Below are 19,915 nucleotides of genomic sequence, written 5' to 3' on the forward strand. Positions count from 1 at the left end.
AATTCGAAAACTATTTCATGCTTCATTTTGCTAAAGAATTCTAAAGAATACAATTTGTTATCTTCAATGAAAAATGAGTATTATTTAGAAAGGCCTGGCAATTTCCAATTGCCTCGTCGTCAAAATTAAAAAAACCGCTATTTCTCACAGTTTTCATAGAACCATTTTAGAATAGACAAGCAGAAAACTGATTGAAATTTTCTTCAGCTGCCTGTTAACAAAACGATTAAAGAGACTCAAATGCACTAACAAGCATCGCTTAAGAGTAAACAACAAAAAAACAATAATTTGCAATCACGGCCAAATGTTGTAAAAAGTCGATTCCGGCTAATTTCACGAGATTCAGAGCAAACGGATCGTTGAAACATCATTTTTTTTAATCGTAATTACTTGTTGCACATTTTATTCACGTTTCAATAAGCGTCAGAAAGAATTAAATGAAGTCGAGACACAGTTTTTGTTTCGATCAGTTTAGTGGTTAAATAATAATCTTTTGTGCATTGTGTTCGTGGGGAATGAGTTGCAGAAGTTTTTGTAGTTTTGTTAGGAAAAAATAAAGGCTGCCGGATTAGATGGTCGGGAATTACCGACAACAAGTACCGTTCCGAGGGGTTATAACCTACAAGAAATAATTTACTTAATTCTGACATTTTCAAATAGACAAAAATTAATGTTATTATAAGCAAAATTGGGGCAATTTTCTAAATTTTGTAACGAAATAGTGTGTCCTCGGTAGTATAGTGGTCAGTATCCCCGCCTGTCACGCGGGAGACCGGGGTTCGATTCCCCGCCGGGGAGATTTTTTTTTTGAAACCACGTTTACGACTTAGAATTCCTGTTGTAGTATATTATTTCAAATGGTTTAACTAACAAAATTGCTGCAAAACCAAAAATTTTCATTTTAATTTCGCAATGATTACGGTTTTTTAACTAGTGCTTTGCCATTTTTTTTCCTCGTAATTATACCTTAAACCAGGCATACTCGTATAAACTATATTACCCTCTAAAACATTTTATACCCACCAGTAACTTTAATTCAGTGGCTATATTTATTTATGGCCAGGTCGTTCCATAAATCCCAGAGTGGTTATTAGAGCAATTTTTTGTTGTTGCTTGCGCTTTATTTCATTAAAAATAATAATAAAAAATGCAAGGGTGCTAAAGAAGATGTAATGACAATTGTATTCCCACGCAGCGTGAGAATACACAAAGCACGCTTCATTCGTCACTTGGACCAGTGAAACGACACATTGTCATCAAATCCGCTTCAATTTAAATTTGCCCTTTGTTTTATTTTACGACGGTCATTGGACGAGATTGTCCGGATAATCAGGTGTGAAATGTGAATCATTTTCTTGTCGGACCGACTGTGACCGCTAATGACCATGAGAATGGAGTTTTTAAAAAAGTTGACAAATGAGATTATTCTGAGTGGCCGGGACTGGACACTGATTTTTATTACCAAAATTACGGAGCATTAAACTAATGAAAACACTCTTTATTTCTGCCTCTGATGTGAAAATTGCCCACAAACAATTTTTTTCCTTAATAAAATACAAAATTGGCATGACGTGATTTATTTTAAGTCCATTTTGCTTTGAAATTAATTTCATTTTTAATTAAATTTTTCATAACGTTATTGTGACTCCAAAAACTTTCCCTTTCTAAGTTCGTGAGTCGCTGACACTTTAAACAGATTCTTTTTTATTTATAAATTTTATTTTCCTTGTTAAACAGCGAACGAGCTTTAACCCTTTAACATTATGTTTTTGAAGAATAGTCGACTTTGTTTTAAGAGAAATAAGTAGGTATGTAAATAATAATTTCGCAAATATTTTAAAGATTTTTTGAGAAAACTTTTTTATCCTCTTGTTTATTTACTCATGAGGAAAAATAGTAGATTAGATACCGAGGTTGAGGGTGCTCTATTACCAAGGCAAAATGCCGAGGTTTGATGAAGCAACAACCACCAGATTTGTACACTATTTTATTCACAATCATTCTCCTCAAAGAACAGAAAGCCAATAAAGCTTTTATCAAATTTTGAAACTGCATTTTACGTTTTTATTAAATAGACAATAAACAAAATATTCCTTGGTCAAACGACATACCTATGTCAAAGTAAGGTCGCATCGTTTGTGTTTATTCCTTGGCTATACCTGTAGGAAAATTTCCGTTATTAACAGTGAAAGTGAAATGGAATGTACTTCTAGTGAACTCAGGGAAGGACCGAGCAACAAAAAATTAAAAAAACATCGGTTGGGAAATGGCTACTTCCCAACCAGAAAATTGATGGAGAAGTGACCACTTTCCACCCTGAACTCTCATATTTCATAACTTGCCAACTTTTCTCGTGCAAGTAATTTGATCATTAGTTCATAATTGTGAATAAAGACACTTTATTGACAGTCTCCAGGGTCACCCTAACCTAGGGAGGCAATTTTGCTTGCACTTAAATCAGTAACGTCGTCATACTCTTTCTACAAATTTACTACACAAGAATTAAGACAGATAGAATTTTTTTTCTGCAAAGGAAATACTCTTCGAAAACCTTTAGGCTATAACATTTTTGTGCGTGTTGCGTTTGTAAAGATAAAAAATTAAGAAGTTTGTTAAAAATTATTCAAAATTCAATACCTTAAATTTTTGTGGAACATCCTATTTATTGATTTTGCATCTAAGAGATTTAAAACATTTAAAAGTATGTTTTTAAATAGACAATTTAACAATCTATTAGTTGCAAAAAAGTAGGGTGTTCTATTTAAACTATTAAAATTTTTACAAAATTCTACATTAAAAATTGTTATACCCTTAATGTTTGTACTTTCTTCTTTGCAGTAGTAAAATTTTCTTCTATCTGTCTTAGTTTTAAAAACATTATTTTTTAGCAGTTTTAGTTTTTTTCAAAAAAAGAAACAACTTATTTCAAAAACTGAGCAAAATCGATCAATATAAGCTTAGCTTATCTTTTAAAGACGTATTGTAATAAATAGCTTCATCCAAAAATGCCAAGAAAATGTTTTATTTAAAACAAAACACAAGTTTTTTTTAATTTTAACTTTTAAAGGTTAATAATGAATTTTACCAGTTCGTTGGGGCATCTTGTATATTGCCTTTTTAATTTTTGTAAAAGCCTAACTCTCTTCTCGCATTCTTTTTCGTGTATTTTCTTCTGGGGGGCATACTATTTTTAGTAGCCCAAAAGATAATTACTAACCTTATAGAGGACCGGGAAATTTGTCATTATATCCCGTTGTTGAGGGTAATGACATATTTTCCACCTTAATTGTAATAATATACTACATTTTGCATGGAAATTCCATAGGCGACTACATGAAAATCATTTTAAAACACGCTGTATATATTTCTGATTTTTGAATTTGAATAAAGTTTAACTGATATTGATATAAAGAGCTGTCATTAATTACATAGGAGTAATTGGCAAAAGAAAGCATTAAAAACAATACGAAATAAAAGTAGGTATGTTTAATCTAGAACTAACTTTACTTTTTAGTGGGAAATATGATTTTTAGAAAAAACGACAACACTGAATTTTGTAATTGTAAATTTTAATTCTTTTTTTTAGCGCAAGAGTGCTTCTATTGAAGAAATTATTCAATCAAGTATTTGAGAAATTACTCTTTTAACCTTGATATAATTCCAGTAAATTTCAATCAGAATTGGTAATCCAATTTCTGACTATTACAGTCAATTGAAATTGATTTTAATTCAAGTTTTATCATTTGGACATGATCTCTTTACACTAATAATTGATTTGGTGAGTAAGACAATTTTTCTTTGAAGTAATTTTATTTTTGAATATTCTTGGTAATCTGGTATTCTAAAAACCTCATTATCGCGGTAGCTTTCATTCAGAGCTCAGCCTAATTAATAAATTATTTAATTAGTAGGTATGCATTTCGTCAGGTCGTTTGTTTTCTATAAAAAACAATGTGTATTAGTGGTTTTCGTCTTGGTTGTGGCTAGTAAACATCATTTCCTTTTTTGCAACACCTGACCTTAACACACTTCATGTCATAGCCGATGCAATCTTGAAGATCTTTGTAACGATCCTCGCTGAAAGTTTAAAAGCGAACGCGATGCGTTTGCGTTAACGCAATGTTACGCATCGCGTCGCGTATAAATTAAACGATTTTTTTCGGCGACGCGGATAGCCAAGAAAAGAGCATTCCCTGGCGGAAGCAGTCGTCACATTGTGTAAGACTTTTGTTACAGTTATCTTATTGAGAAAGAGGTTATTGAAAAATAATAATTCTTTGCCACGGACCACCGTTAAAGTGATTTGCACGAATAACTCGAAGAGGCAGATGTTTGTTATTGTTGCGTTATACGTGCGAAGCGTCCTTTATAAACGTTTCGTAATTTCGCGTTATTGAGGGATAAATGCCTTTTGTGCCTCTTTTCAATAATGGCCAATTTCGCCTTTCAACGCCAACAATGCGGATGCAGCGTCGCTTCATTTCGTTTTTGCGCCACTTCGACGCATTTTTCCTAAACACTTGCACTTAAAAAGTGTGATGCCACCTGGAAATGACATCTTCATTGTTACGCAATCGGAAGTCGATAGACCGATCGATCAATCGATGGGAAGCTCACGGTTTACGCTCTGAGATTTTGTCGTATTTTGGCATTCATACTATGTGAACACCCGTTATGGGAAAACGTGATGTTTGCACTTGTTTGGAGTCTATGGACGCGTAATTTGAGCCAATAAGAGAAAAGCGAACGACGAGGGATGATTGAATAATTTCAAAGGCAAAACATGTGTTGGAGGAACTAAGTATGATCTATTCAATACATCCATACAGTTACCATAAACGTGTAGAAACAAGAAAATCCTTGCGATGAATAAGTAACTGTCTTGTCCACACATAATTTGCATGTCCATGTTTACTGGATTTTTAATTTTGTACCACAATAAGACTACAGTTCACTTTTATTGCCATTATGACAACACGCATTTCATAAAAAAGGATGAAATTATTTAATTAAACCACAAAAGCTGGATTAACTGTAAACCCAGTAATCACATAACGCCACTATCACATTTAATGAGATTTTTGAGATTTTCTTACAGTTATTGGTGGCCAAAATTTTTACGGTTTCGATATCGTGGAAAATTTATTGTAACATGATTGACAGCTTCCATCGTTATTGCGTTTTTTGTACACAAGTCTTGTTAAAAAGTACAAAAAGCGATTTGATTGAGTTTTAAGTAGTTGTTGGAGGAACATGTGTTTAAAATGATGACATAATTTGCTCACTTGGAAATAAATCGGATTATTATCCCAAATCCCATCTAACATTACACCGGAGAAAAACGTGCTGGATTGTTATTTTGACAGTCACAGACCGTAATACTTCCTCATTATTTAAAAATTACTGAGCTGACAAAAAATGAATTTTTTCATTCGAGAATAAAACTCACTAGCGGTATTGTAAAATATGTGTTTATTTTAGATTCACGTTTGTATTATTATTTTTTTTAGTGTGAGACCGATTGTTTCTGAAGAACATGATCTTTGACTGTGTGCTTAAAATTACACTTTACTTGTGTTTTTAATATCTACTTAAATTATAAAAAAATATTTAAATTATTAACTGCTAAATAAAGCGAGATAATATGTTATCTCTTTCATTAACAAACGTGTTGTTTATAAACTTTCGTCTAATGAATTGCTTTTAGCATATTGATTCAATTTCTATTTTTATATTATTTTTCAAAACAAAAAAACAAAAATTTCAAAATTATGAAGATCCCTAGTAAACTAATAATATGTCAATAGTTGTTTGTATAACAAGGAAGGAAAATATATCTTTTCCTTCTACAGACTTGTCAAAGACTCTTTCCTCTAGTGTAATTCATATAATTTTTCCTACAATCCAGCAAAAAAAAACATCAATAGTAACAATAATTTCTCTTGATATCTAAGTTTCTCCATTAAATTTAGCAGCATATTTTTCCGTTTCTATGGGGAAGGTAAAATTTTTACCTCCTTGAGATAATTTTGACAGATGAGGGAGGTAAAGTTTTTATTTTCTAGGGACGTAAATTTTTTACCTCCCTAGGAGATAATTGGCTATTTTCTGTTCTTTTTTAAATTAGGGTGTAAAAACTTACTTTCGTCGTAGGAAAAATAATTTTTATTGTATATTTTTAATCGTCATTTTTTGGGGCCAGGGCAGGTGTTCATAAAAAATAACTGTTTGATATTGTTGTAAATAACGAATTTGCGATTTTTCAATCTTGAACCTCGTTAAATCGAATTTTTATTGACAGGTTATTTAATGTTCTATAGTGGGGCCTAATACACTTTTACTGAATAAAAAATAACGCAAAGCTTTTTTCATTCTTTACGTGTGAATAACAAGTTAAACAAGCATTTAAGCAAAATTCGTTACTCTCTTTAAATGAAACTGAAATCAAGCATAATGAACGCTGTTGAACCTGTCTATTCAGATTCGTTTACAACAGTGATGAAAAGGGAAACTTAAATAAGCGAATTGCTGAAAAATGTATAGTGCACAATAATGATTCACTTTTTGTGTGAATTCCTGTGAAAGCAATGCTTCATTTCGTTCGGAGACGATTCACTCTTGTCATTGTCAGCAATCACACATCACGAAGTGAGGATTAACTGTATAGTGTACACACCACAATGAGACAACAAAACCCACTTGTCAGAATTAATAACGTTTCTTCTGATGGTAAAAATCGTACGGTTCCAATTTGCTTAAAAACATTTCGTGCTGTCACTTAGTAGCAAAACACAATCGAAGAGTTTGCCGTTGGAATTTCTCTATTAAAATTGATTACCATTAGGTATTGCAAGTTCGGGTTGGAGAAAATTTCACCGGAGTTGGATAAAATGACAGGCTCTCAACAGACGATGAAAATCTTTCAATTACAAGGGATTAGACCGGGCGTCTTCAGGAAGTTTAAAGCATAAAATCAATGTTTTAATAGGACAAAGTACTAATTTCGTGGATGTTTGCAGTTCTGGTTGGTTTGATTTCACCGTTAGAGCGAGATGTATCCCGGAATCGCATGCGGAACGAGCCTGTTATTAGTCTGATGGCGATCCTGTAAAAATTCAACGGTCATTCTGATTAGAACTGTTCGTGTCCAGACCTTGGCGGAAGAGCAAATGTGAACAAGTACCGTAAATAGGTCACAAAACCGTAGCTTCTACTCCATCAAAGGGCTGGCTCTTGAAACGAGCTCTATTTTATATGTGGATATTTTGTAGTAAGTTCCTAAAGTTAATTAATTAGTTACTAAAGCCAATAAAGAGTATACACAGAATTATTGATCCACATTTACATTAATTCTTTTAAACCACTCAGAACCATGCATCAGCAAGTTGTTAGAAATTTTCTTTACTCTGTCAAAATAGTGTTTGTCGAAAGTGAGATTTTCGGGTTGATTAATTTCAGTTACAGAGATAACTACTTTCGCTTATCAAAAACTAAATCCTTTTGCACATTTCTAGCAGCTTTGGTTTATTGTTCATTAACGATTCTTCTAATATTTAACCTTTTAATAGACGAAACAATCACTATTTTACTAAAAGTATCATCTCTAATGATTGGTCTTGCCTCTGGAACATATTTGATAACTGTCTGGATCAACACTATAATCAATCGCAAAAAAATTATTGAGTTTATAAAAAAAATAGTCGAATTTGATGTAAAATTACAGAGTGATTTTCTTGTTATCGATTATGAGAAACAAAGAAAAAGGAGCGTAATCCATCTGTTTGTAAGATGTGCCTTTTTAACAAGTTACTTATCATTGTATTGTATTCTTCAACAAAAACATACATTTAATAGTTTTTACGAATTATTAGCAAACTATTGTGGATTATTTTCAACACTATTCCAGGCATCTCACTGCTATTTAGCAAATGAATTGGCTTTAATACTCAAGAATCGTTACGAAATCCTCAATATACAATTAAATAAAATTGTCAATTATTTTGACTTGGAGACGACTTTTGCAACAAAAGTACAATCAACAGCTCTTGGTAAAATATGCACTTTACATCACCATTTATCAAAATTGATAACACTTTTCAATGACATTTTTGGTCTTGGATTATTACTCATGTTTGCTGTCAGTTTTCTCATCATCACACAAACGATTTTTGTAATTTGTGTCTTTCTACAATCCGAACATATCATGTGGTTATTTTTTTCTTATATAAGTTTTATATGCATCATATATATTAGTAATGTTTTCTACATCTGTCACGTTTGTTATTCCACGATTCAAGAAGTAAGAGTACAATTTTTAAAAATTTTTTACTTAGAGAATTTCTAGGTGTCCAAGTCAGGAGAGCTTATCCACAAAATTGCAACAAACGACCACGAAATTATTGATAAAATCGAAATGTTTTCTTTGCAAATTTTGAATGAGAAAGCGGGGTTTACTGCGGCTGGATTTTTCTCTATAGATTACACTTTGCTATTTGCAGTAAGTTTTGTAATAACTTTATAATGAAAAACTTTTTGTTATTGTAGTTTGTTGGAGCTGTTACCACATACATTATCATTTTGCTACAATTTTCAAGGAGTCTTGTAATATGAATATTGTAACCTCTTGTAGATATTAAAAAAATCAATCAATTAGTATAATAATGTTATTATTATCTGACATTCTAATAATTTTCCTTTATTGATTGTGTGCCTTTCTTGCATTCATTCATACCACAACCATGTTCAAAACAGTAACTAAAGAAAAAGTGTTTCAAAAATTCACTTCATCTATCAGAGTGTTTTTAATTCAGGGCCAAATTTTCGGTTTAATAACAGTCGGTTGTACAAATCGCAATTTTTATTTGTCAAATGTTAGGACCGGATGGAATGTTTTACTCAGCTGTATTTATCTTTTGTCAAGTGGCTTCTGTGTTTATAAATTTGCTATAACCGAAAATTTAAAAATTGTAATGAAAGCTATGATTCTGTTGACAGTGTCTTCCTCTACAATTTTCATGGAAGGAGTATGGATTTGCAGTTTAGTCAACAGAAAAAAATTTATAAAATTCCTGAACGAAATAACAGAATTTGACACAAAACTGAAACAAACTGCGATAAACTTTAACTGGAAGAATAAAGAATTTTTGCGAATGATGATAGCAAGATATGTATTTTTTGCACTATCTACGACTATCCTGATACGAGGAGCAGTTGTCAATGTGTCATCTGCTACGACCTTTTATGAATTTCTGGGACAAATTCTAGGCGTGTTTATTAGTCTCATGAGTTCCTTAATAAGCCAACAAAGTGTTGTTTTTATTTCGATAATCAAAGCCTGCTTCAAAGTAGTAAATAAACAAATTAGTGATATTGTCACATATTTTTCAACCGACTTGCCGAAAAAAAACCCAGATCTTCAGAAAAAAACTCTACATTTTGCAAACATCTGCGCGATGCATCACCACTTATCTAAATTAATAAAATATTTCAATGAAATTTTCGGAGTTCCTTTGCTTCTATTTTTCGGGTTCAACTTTCTAATATTAACACAGTCAATGTTTCTAGTCGTTGCAGAATTGCAATCTCAGATTCACTGGTGGAGAATTATTGTAATTTTGATGGCGGCAGTTCCTTATGGGATTGATTCTATCACAGTTTGTGATGCCTGTTATTGGACTATTGAAGAGGTAATTTAAGAAATTTTGATAATAGTTTGATTTGCACTTGTAGGCGACTAAATCTGGTGAACTTATTCATAAAATTGAAACTGAGAGTCATGATGTTGTTGACGAAATAGAAATGTTTTCGCTTCAAATCGCAAATGCACAAGTGGAATTTAGTGCTGCTGGGTTTTTCCCCATAAACTACACTTTGGTATTTTCTGTATGTGGGTGGAAAACGGTGCCAAAATTTTAATTAGCTTCACCAACTTTTCAGATAATTGGAGGAGTTACCACATATATCATTATATTGATACAACTGTCAACCACTCTTTGAAATTAAAATATGTATTGTTCCATGTCTGTTTATCATGTATGTAGTAAAAAAAGCTATTGATTATTTTCACGTTCATGAAGATTGGAAATAAATTCTGTATCGTTATCGTATGAATAACATTCAATATAACAGCTCGGCTTTTTTTTTTAACACCCGACATTTTGAATTTTGCCAAAAAAACATATTTTTTTTCAATTTTTTTACACTTCACGTAATTTGTATAAAAAAATTTTGTTAATTTTTTGAAAAAATTCAAGACAATACTGCTTAATTAAAAAAATTGTTTTTTTCATTTTTTTTAGATTTATTGTGTTTTTTTTTTTAATTTAATTAATAACTAAAGCAAAATTGTAAAAAAAGTTGAAAATAAGTGGTTTTCTCATTTGCATGACAAGGTTCAGAAACAATATGTACAATTGTTCCTTTAATTCTTCTGTAAAACTTTAATCAATCGGTCTGGGAAAATGGTTTAATGGATCGACATAAAAATTTATAGAGCTAAAAAACACCAAGAAACATTAGTCTTCCTATCAATATTATTGTGAAAACGCGGTAGATTTACTAAAACAAACAAAAAGTTACTTTTTCTCCTTTCATTAAAAATGAAAATGTTGAAGGTACTTTTTTTTTTAAAAACGTAAAAAGACGGAAGGATCCTTTTTCATGTAACGTCAAATATCATAGCGACAAATTGACGTAAGGAGAATATAAAAAAGTTGAATGAACTCCGTCCCATCCATTGATTTAACTAAAAAAAAATTCCCCAAGTCCGTGGACCAAAAACAAACAAAAAATATAATTTATTTTTCTCGCGCCATTTTTTAGGACTGCGTGATAATCGCAGCACAGAAAAAAAAATCTAAAAGATCTCAAAACTAGAAACTTGCAGCTTTAAACTGTTTTTTAAATCTAGATAATACCATTTTTCGATGAGATACAGCCTTTTAAAAATCATCAAAAAATTTTGGAAATATTTTTGTCCCCTTTACTTTTTAGAGTATCGTGGAGTTAGTTCATTCGAATGAACTCAAAATTGATGTAAATTCTAATTTCTTCTTGTGCTTTATAATCAAAATTGTCACCTTTTCAACCTCTTCCGCATTGGAACTAGACACCCATTTTTAATTGTTTTTTTTTTTTTAATGGATGATTATTTTGCATTCCCGACCATTTCCTAAAAATTAAACGCTTTATTTTTAAATAATCTTAAAAAAAGAGAGAAACAAGAAAAAAAGAAATTTCTAGAGGTCTGGTTCCAACGAATTAACGAAAAAATTTATTTGTTCAAGAAAAGTTACAACTAAAGGATTTATTGAATTAATAAAAAGTGGTTTTAACCCAAATTGTATCTTTCATTAGGTAGCTAAGCAAAAGAGAATTAAACTTTTCTCTGCCAACAAACAACAAAGCGATTGGTTCCGTGGTTCCATCTTCGTATACCAGAGGAAGTGAGGGTTCGATTGCCTCAAGGGAAGGTCGCTTTTCGTCATAGTCCTGCCAAATTTTTTCTCCTTGATAAATGATGCGGAGCATCTTTAATTTCGAGACCACATCCTGTGCCATTACCGATGCTGCATGAGCAATCATTCAAGTGCAAAGTGACTAAGTAAAGGCATCAGGGCGTTGGATGGTGAAGGATAACATTCAATTAAACGGTGCTTGGGGGGATAAACGTGATGGACCTCCACGCACGTGAACTTTCCCATTTCTCCAGTTGACTGAACAAAAATCTGATATTCCGAGCGCAATAAATTACTAATAATTAGAAATTTAACTTTTTTTCTTTAGAGCCATTTCTTTCAGCAATTTATCTTTTTGACAATATCCGTGTGAAATATTTTAGAAAATCGTTCACTTGAGTGCGATTCTGCTGGGTCGTGAATGTGGTTCCGTATCGTTTAAATAAGTGCCTCTTTTATCGCGATTCTTGGAAATTATTGCACTTAACTTATTTGCTAACACTATTGTTGAAGAAAAAAAAACTCCCCGGCGGGGAATCGAACCCCGGTCTCCCGCGTGACAGGCGGGGATACTGACCACTACCGAGGATTTAAAATTGCCACTTCTAGGACGTCCTAAACTCCTTGGAAGTAACATTCTTAAGCTTAAAAATACAAATAGTGCAAATATTTACAGTCACGCTTGTTACTGATCTCATTGTGATTTTTTCAAGAAATGATTAAATTCTTTATTGGATTTTATAATCCTTCTTTTTCTAACATGATCCAAATGCAAAGTGATGAGAAATCGCAAAAGGACCAGCCATTCGTAACAGGCTGACAAAGACCAAAATGCAGTCAACCATGTCTGGCTGCTTCCATACATTTCACACTTTTAATATATTCTTATGTCAACATCACATTGCAATGACGTCCGATTTTAATTTTATATCGAAGTCAAATATTTAAATAGCTGGACCGGAAACACAAAAATATAGGAAATCTGATGTAATCCCCAGCTCTTTAAAAAATGTTTTGTGCTTGCATCATTTAAAACCTCTTAGATGGTATTACCACGTATTACTATCACCATTAATGCAGGAAGTAGCAGACTGGTTGCGTCCTCATCAATTATATCCTGTCATTTGACAGCACCACAAACCGATTAATTCCCGAGCAAAAGACTCACTACCAGTAGTCAGGAGTCAATTAATCCAATAGTATGACTCAAGGCAAACTCGTGACGCTTTTTCCGCCCCATTGTTGCACCTAGTTGGACCTTTAATTTCTCTTTTGTCAGATAAACATGAATGACACGCCTAGTTTTACATCGGCTTCTTTAATTACAAACACTGTAGATGTGCTCCGATTAGTTTGGCTTCTGCGTGGGTTGTTTCTAATGGAAGACTGTCTTTGTAAAAATTTTGAAAAAGTGGGACTATAGCCAGACCGGACTTGAGATATTTTGCTTCACTGCAAGTCTGTAAACACGCTTTGTGGCTGTGTAGAAAATTCAGGTACGGCCCTGTGTCCATTCCGCCTCGGTGAGCAAAGCTGGAGTCCGTTTAACAATATAGAGCAATTTTTGTAACATATCTGGCATTTATGAGGCGTATCTGTAATTGCCATCGGTGGTAAGGCCTCGACGGTCATTTTTCATCCTAAAATACTGGTAAAAAATTGCACGTGCCGCCCTAATAGCTATCGCTTCCATATTTTATGGGAACTAGACCTATTTAGTGTTTTCATGGTAAAAAACTGAAAACGTGTGCGGTTATAGAACGGTATCACACTATGGTTTGACTAGCCATTTATAAAGTTATTTAAATCCAAAAAATCGATTTATTACGTCAATAAGTAACTGTTTTAGATGCAACCGATGCAAATGCGTATTGTGTCTCAAGCTTTCAAGCTCACGAACGATAATGCTTTCATCGATTTTTTCACCGTGAAAGCGACATAATGAAATCCCATAAAGCAAATTGCATGATAAAAGCCGTATAGCTTGAGGACAAATCGCTTTAGAATGATGGCAATTTGTTCACAGCTTTGTAAACACAACCAGAGTTACCGTAACAACAGTGATTACAGCTTTTTATTAAATCACTTTGCTTATTTGTAAACATTAAAGCTCGATTATAGTCGTTTAATTAAGCATAATGACGCTAAATCGCCAGGGATAAGACAATATTTTACACATTTTTAATAAACAACCATACATGATACCTTCATCAAGATTTATGTGCGAGATGATTGATTTTATCAAAAATTATGACAAATATTTTTGACGTTTATTGCCTGTAATCACCGTGTAATAACAGATTAATGCCGATTACAAGAAAAACGAAAAAAAAGTAAGTACCCCTGGTGGGACTCGAACCCACAATCCCCGGCTTAGGAGGCCGATGCCTTATCCATTAGGCCACAGGGGCTACGACAACCTGTTTGCTATATCCTTTTCTTATTCCAACTGCAAGTAATATTATTCTAAATGCTGAAATAACAAAAAGATTGAATTTTTCAAATAATTTCAGCGTTAATATCTAAATACATTAAAACAAGTTTTCAAACAATAGATTTAATTAATTTGCCCTCAACTTTAGAACGACCTTTGGATGTATCCTTTACTACATTTTTAACAAGAAACATTTCGGAAATCAATTTTTTCAAGGCATCATCAGTAGTATTGTTTATAAATTTGTAGATACATAATTAAGAACAATGGCAAAGATTATTAACGTCTTTGAAATTAAACAGCGACGTAGATAGATGGATTCTTGAATGTTTTTAGTTGTTTTTACGCAAAAATTAATTTTGAATTTTGGAGTGTGGTGGAAGAATAAAGTCTAAACGTGAGTCGGGTGTTACTGTTAAAATGAAAGTCACAAATGTATAAAAAATCAAACATAATTTATTTTATTTTCTTCGTATCACATTTTTTCTCAACACAATATGATGAGTACTTGAAATTCTATATCAAGTAATCATGAAGCATGTAATACTGTTTAAAGATAAACGTACTTCGTCTGGATTCACATTCAAGAATAGAATGGATGAATTCCCGTACAAAACGAAGCCCCAAACCCACCATTAACCGCCCCAAAAATATTTATTTATATACAGAGTGTTGTGTTATGACATCCGGCCATAAGGCATTCTCCTTGGCGACTGATCCATACATGGACTTTCGTGCAGGAGTAGCTTGCTGCCATAGGCCGACCCGCTTGTGCTACTCGAGAACAAACTCCTGGGGTAGAAGGGACTTTGGTCCCCGTTTTTGCGACTTCTGAGCAAAGCGCACGCTGCTACGACAACAGCACATAGGAATATGATACCTAAGATGCAAAATGTTATGGCGACTTTGTCCGGAGAGACGCAGAATGTCCGGTCGCCTGGAAGGTTAGAAAAAGGGAACGTCGTGGGTTCTGAAAAATAAACCTGTCTCAGTTTAGGAGGAACCTTGAGGTGGAAAGTGAAGATGAGAAAAAACTACAAAGGATGCCGAAAGAAAAATATGCGTTGTGCAAGCCTCTGATGGAAAGTGGTTTGTGTGAAGTAAAGCTCATTTGCGCAACATCCATGAATAAGTAGATCCCGCCTTGTGCCAGCGCATCGAATTGGGTGTAAAATTTCCATTTTAATTTAATTTGAGGCGCATCTTCATTCCCAGCAGTTATGAAGTTATTCTTGTTCGCACACTATTGCTGTGAATCTTCATTAATCAAAATCTTTGTGCTTTTTGCTCCATCGGCCGTCGCTCGGAGCCATCAGAAAATTTTGCGCTCCAGTGCCCGCACCGCCAGACCACCTCGATTTGAAAAATAAACATACTGTGCATAATAATGACGCTATATTAGATGTTTACGGGGTGCCATTTGTAACAGGCGTCAGAGAGTACAAGGATAGATGGGCCTTTATTGTGCAAAATGTCGCTTTGATATCAAAAAAAAACAAAACTCAGAGTTATATTTCATCATACGCCCCAACACTTTATATCGGCTCTATTTGATAATAAATCGCGGTAGGCGTACGCTACAATTATCTGTTGTATCCACTAATTACTTTTGTGATGAAACGGACTCGGCATAAAATACAGATTGGTCTGTAAATTGGCCATTACTGGGAGTAAAACGGGGGGATAAATCAAAAGTGCGATTTTTGCTTGCGTTTAATAACCAGCTTTTAAATTTCTGCGCGGTATTTATTGTATATGAAACATTTTTAACGATATGACTCTTAAATAAATAAAAACCGAAGATAACTGATGACAGTCGGAATGGTAAATATTGAATCCTCGTGTAATAACTCACTTTGTGTGTTTTATTTGCGCTATCGGTGAAATTGTTAAATTACACGTTTAGTCTCCGCTGTTTGATTTATTGTTGCTCAAAACCAGATCCCTGTCGGTGTGAATGCGGCTTTAGCTCTCTATCGGCCAAATCGGACTGCTACAAAAGCAAATTTAATCAACAAATTGGCACCCCGCTGATAATAAACTAAAACAAACGATGTATCATACTATTGCTCTTCATAAATAAAGACTAGAGTCGTAAAGACTTATAAATCGCAAAATGGTTTCGTTCCCACGGAGGTTGAGACGGCAAAACGCAGATTAAATTCGCCGTGGTATTCAAATCGACAATCAGGCCCTCAAAGGGGAGCCGTTTGTATCGCAAGTTGCTTTTAATTAGCTAGCTACCGAATCGATTTCTGTTTGCCCACATTCAGCCTTCGACAAATTGCTTTTTAATTTCATTTTAATTTTGATCATCAATCAAAAAACCAATAAGTCGCTACAAAGAAGAGGAAGTGTGCTAGGATAGAAAAAGAAAAGAGCGAGCGTGCATAACAATATATTTATACACAATCTTATATACAGAATAAAAGAAATAGATATGTACATCGGTTACAATTCCCAAAAACTCACCACTGATTTGCAACCTTTCGCTTTTCCTCAAGTCGTCAATAGCCGGTGCCAACACTTCCACACTATTGAAGACTTTCAACCGGTCTAAAACCTCTCCTTCACCTAAAGTTCGTCCTAATCTATTGTCAGTGGAATTCTTGTCGGTGCAATCGACCTGAAACCAATTCGTTTAATGAAACGTCAAGAATAAACGACTGAAAGCTACCTCGGGACAAGTCCCACGACACAATTCCAGAAAACACGACAAATGAAGTCGATCTCGATCCGGAAACTTGAAGGCTGCGAACCTCGATATTGCTTCTTGATGTTTCATTAATGAGATGGGTTGAATCGGACCCATTCTAGGAACTGGGAGCAAGAGCTCATCGATGGGGCACCCATCATCGTCTAGGAGCTTCTGCGAAGAGTCACCAAGACCATCATGGGCGGTACATTCCACCACCTTCCAGCCGATTCCAGCAGGAAGAGTGGACTTGACAGTGAGAATTGCCGCTTCGCCAACTTTCAAAGTCCCACCGGATTTTGACAAGTCTTCTTCCGGAGTGATTTCCATCCAGGCACGGGAAGCTTTCAAAGTTTCCCGCAACTCGTGTTCCAAGTCCTCGGTTTGCTCCTTTTTCATTCGGCCACTCCGCTGGTTTTTGCCTCTTCGCTCGAGTAAATCGTTCTTCAAGACCTCAACCACGGGTTGACTTTCGATGAGAAAAGCGTCGTCTTTGATTATGCACTCGAGGTATTTTTCTTGGTCAGCAATTTGGCGTAAATGGCGGTCTTGTTGTGCCACCAGAACAACACTATACACCATTTCTTTTTCTCCTCTTTCGTTTGTTCGTGAACTTAGTCTAATTCCGCAACCGGAAGTTGGGAGATTTATTGTGACAGAGTTTGATAAAGTTCCTGTAAAAAGTGTTGTTACATTTGGGATCAATTTGGAGTCTTGCTACTTACCAAGGACGTTGCATTCGTGTGAAAAATCTTTGGCAAAAAGAAGGCCTTTGAATGGGTGTTGGAGGGTAACAGTGGCGTTGAAACTTCTTACATCGCAGGTTAAGTTAGCAGCAGTGATTTTGTTGACAGAAATCGGTATTGGATATCGCAGGCTTGGAGGAAACGCTGAATTGGTTGAAGAAATAGAAATGAAGAAGCAGTAGATAGCACATAACCGGAGCGGTGTCATCATTCAACTGATCTGAAAGAAAATGTGATGGCAATCTTTCAGAATTTCTTTGAACTGTATTATGGTAATTATCATTTATCATTGTTTAAGATTCACACGTTAATTTTATGTTTAGTAGAAATTAACGTTTTCTCTCTGGTGCAGTGAACGGTTAAAGTTAAACGAAATAATTGGTTAATTTCGTATGCGAAGGTTCCACTGTTACAAAAATTTGGATGGAATTGGAATAACCGTTATGGTGTTGGATTTCATCCATAACGATGCGCTTACATAGTGACCCAGACAAATTGGTTAAAAATCAAATTATGTCCATCCTAGAAGTGGTTGACCTTGCTATAATGACCTCAGTACTGATATAACCAAATAGTTCCTCTCGATTGTACCGCTATCTTCACTCACTGCATATTCTAACGTAACGTTAGCGGAGCGTTTATGTAAGAAACGCAGCATCCGAAACAAGAATCTATTAGATTTTTGAATAATTTGCATACAAAGAAATCGTTTGAATTGATAACAAAAAGTGAAAAGAGCTATGCGAAAAGTGACAAGTGGTGTGCGATGCGCGCCTCGTAATTGCTGCCGAACAATGAAGAAAGTTCATTTTATTTTCATTTTAATTAAATAATTTGCTCTGATTAACGAGCACGTTAAAGTGCAAATCACAGATAAATCGCTTTTCAGTAGCCACCGAATACCAAAAGCGTAATTAGGAGGAAATCATTGCATTTGCTTTGATGAAGAGTCATTGCATCTCCCGCAGTCGATAATAATTTGCTCATCGTTCATGCGTTACTAATAACGCTTCGAATCCAAACACATTCATTTTGAACTTATAGCCAAAGCCCCAATGACAATTACCACTAATAATAATAATATCAAAGCAATATTTTCAGTAAATCACTCTTGTAACTAGAGGCAACTACTGATCTCTGAAGATGAGCATCTTTCAAGCGTAAACTTCACAAATTGATAAAATAAAAAGTACTGACTTACCTGTAGGTCCAAAGCTTCAAAATTTTCTCACTGGACACTGGTGAATTTTGAAAAATCGTGCATTTTCGTTTGGTGTTGCGATTCTTAAACCGTGTTGGGATTAAACTGTGAGCCAGGTGAGCGAACGTACGTAGCGTTACCTGACAAATACAGTTTTTACGGGACTTTGCAGTGGCGTAATGGTACTGTAGCCTGAATCTGCATGGGTCTGTGCGCCCAAGAGCTGCTGCAGAAGCACCGGAAGTGGTTTTTAACCCATTAGGAAAAGGGGGACAAAGTGGGAATGCATAAAAGAGAATGACATTTATTCCAATTTGTTTTTTCAACCAGCGTTGGTACAAACACAAAAAAGACGTTTTACTGGTTTATTTCTTTATTCATTTTATAAAAACACGTCGTTAATATCTAATTCATTATAAAAATAACACAGCACTGTAACAGGATTTTAAAATTATTGAGCATTAAAACATAAGATCTTGTTACGGTGTAATTTCTTCAACCTCTTCATTATTTGGTTCGGGGGTGGGTTCTTCGGTCACGGATATGTGATCGGTTTTACGACTGTAAAGCCTTCCAAAGTAGGCCAAAATCAACCCACTTTTTAATGTAATCAAGCACCAAATCAGTGGAATTATAGCACTGTTTTCAATTGGCATTATTGCTGAAAAATTTGATTATGTAGCCAAAAAAAAATGCAATTTGAATATCTTACGCCTTTTTTCCATTATTTCAATAACAGAAAAATAAACTAAAGCTGAAGTACTAATTGCAAAACAATAAATACCAAAGGAACTCATTTGACGCAAATGTTGAGGTGTATACCAGTCTTCTAATTTATTTTTAAAATTCAAGAAATGTATATGGCTTGTAATAATACTAATAAAACCTAAAATAAGATAACATTATAAAAACATTCCTTGCAAGGTATTGTTTTCAAATGGTTGTAGTGTTAGTCACGTACAGTCATCGAAAATCTATCGTCGACAGCCCGGCTAGCTCAGTCGGTAGAGCATGAGACTCTTAATCTCAGGGTCGTGGGTTCGAGCCCCACGTTGGGCGATCACTTTTTCCTTTTTTTTTTTTTAAACCTTAAAAAATTACCTGTTATAATGGCAAATATGGCAGCTGCATAATTCTTAAGGATGATAAACGCCCCAAACCCGGATACTCCTGCCAACGAGTAAACGAACGAAACTATGAAACGTAAAATAGACATTTCTGTACAAAATTAACTTCTGAATTTTCTGTTTATCACAGACACACTTTTAATGTCAAATACTGTCACAAATGTAAAGGAGTACCGGGAAGTACCAAAATATTTACAAAATGAAGTTGCATAGTAGACAGTGGCAACACTGGAGGGTTATGCTTATCTCAACAGGG

General features: G+C 34.3%; 3 protein-coding genes and 3 non-coding genes across 6 annotated transcripts; 3 read left to right on the forward strand and 3 right to left on the reverse strand.

The window, feature by feature from the left end:
- Positions 1-726: 726 nt before the first annotated feature.
- Trnad-guc lies at positions 727-798 on the forward strand. Its single transcript has one exon. It is a non-coding gene; the product is annotated as a tRNA-Asp (tRNA).
- An 8,756-nt stretch (positions 799-9,554) lies between these two features.
- LOC123011789 (putative gustatory receptor 28a) lies at positions 9,555-9,967 on the forward strand. The gene is made up of 2 exons (XM_044409424.1): positions 9,555-9,686; positions 9,730-9,967. Exons 1-2 carry the CDS (start codon positions 9,555-9,557, stop codon positions 9,913-9,915), a joined length of 318 nt encoding a protein of 105 aa, XP_044265359.1. The 3' UTR covers positions 9,916-9,967.
- A 3,827-nt stretch (positions 9,968-13,794) lies between these two features.
- Positions 13,795-13,867, reverse strand: Trnar-ccu. The gene has a single exon. It is a non-coding gene; the product is annotated as a tRNA-Arg (tRNA).
- Positions 13,868-14,324: 457 nt separating this feature from the next.
- Positions 14,325-18,686, reverse strand: LOC123010778. The gene is made up of 5 exons (XM_044407890.1): positions 18,533-18,686; positions 17,311-17,551; positions 16,568-17,259; positions 16,363-16,516; positions 14,325-14,860 (listed from the first exon to the last, which is right to left on the reverse strand). The coding sequence occupies exons 2-5, from the start codon at positions 17,540-17,542 to the stop codon at positions 14,568-14,570; spliced, it is 1,371 nt and encodes a 456-aa protein (XP_044263825.1). The 5' UTR covers positions 17,543-17,551; positions 18,533-18,686; the 3' UTR covers positions 14,325-14,567.
- Positions 18,687-18,869: 183 nt separating this feature from the next.
- LOC123010779 lies at positions 18,870-19,881 on the reverse strand. The gene is made up of 3 exons (XM_044407891.1): positions 19,634-19,881; positions 19,245-19,418; positions 18,870-19,193 (listed from the first exon to the last, which is right to left on the reverse strand). The coding sequence occupies exons 1-3, from the start codon at positions 19,746-19,748 to the stop codon at positions 19,012-19,014; spliced, it is 471 nt and encodes a 156-aa protein (XP_044263826.1). The 5' UTR covers positions 19,749-19,881; the 3' UTR covers positions 18,870-19,011.
- Positions 19,519-19,591, forward strand: Trnak-cuu. The gene has a single exon. It is a non-coding gene; the product is annotated as a tRNA-Lys (tRNA).
- Positions 19,882-19,915: the final 34 nt, after the last annotated feature.

The sequence above is a fragment of the Tribolium madens genome, unplaced genomic scaffold (genome assembly GCF_015345945.1).
Source record: "Tribolium madens isolate multiple individuals breed KSU strain unplaced genomic scaffold, Tmad_KSU_1.1 Scaffold_91;HRSCAF=231;Tcas5.2_LG7, whole genome shotgun sequence".
In the NCBI taxonomy this organism is placed as follows: Eukaryota; Metazoa; Arthropoda; class Insecta; order Coleoptera; family Tenebrionidae; genus Tribolium; species Tribolium madens.

What these genes read in the sequence shown, in the direction of transcription:
- LOC123010779 (XM_044407891.1), bottom strand. Translation starts at nt 19,748, where the DNA reads ATGTCTATTTTACGTTTCATAGTTTCGTTCGTTTACTCGTTGGCAGGA. An exon ending in CATATTTGCCATTATAACAG is followed by an intron (nt 19,419 to 19,633) that starts GTAATTTTTTAA and finishes ATCTTATTTTAG; the next exon opens with GTTTTATTAGTATTATTACA. An exon ending in TGAAATAATGGAAAAAAGGC is followed by an intron (nt 19,194 to 19,244) that starts GTAAGATATTCA and finishes CAAATTTTTCAG; the next exon opens with CAATAATGCCAATTGAAAAC.
- LOC123011789 (XM_044409424.1), top strand. Translation starts at nt 9,555, where the DNA reads ATGTTTCTAGTCGTTGCAGAATTGCAATCTCAGATTCACTGGTGGAGA. An exon ending in GTTATTGGACTATTGAAGAG is followed by an intron (nt 9,687 to 9,729) that starts GTAATTTAAGAA and finishes TTGCACTTGTAG; the next exon opens with GCGACTAAATCTGGTGAACT.
- LOC123010778 (XM_044407890.1), bottom strand. Translation starts at nt 17,542, where the DNA reads ATGATGACACCGCTCCGGTTATGTGCTATCTACTGCTTCTTCATTTCT. An exon ending in ACACGAATGCAACGTCCTTG is followed by an intron (nt 17,260 to 17,310) that starts GTAAGTAGCAAG and finishes CACTTTTTACAG; the next exon opens with GAACTTTATCAAACTCTGTC. An exon ending in CGAAAGGTTGCAAATCAGTG is followed by an intron (nt 14,861 to 16,362) that starts GTGAGTTTTTGG and finishes TTTATTTTTCAG; the next exon opens with AACCCACGACGTTCCCTTTT.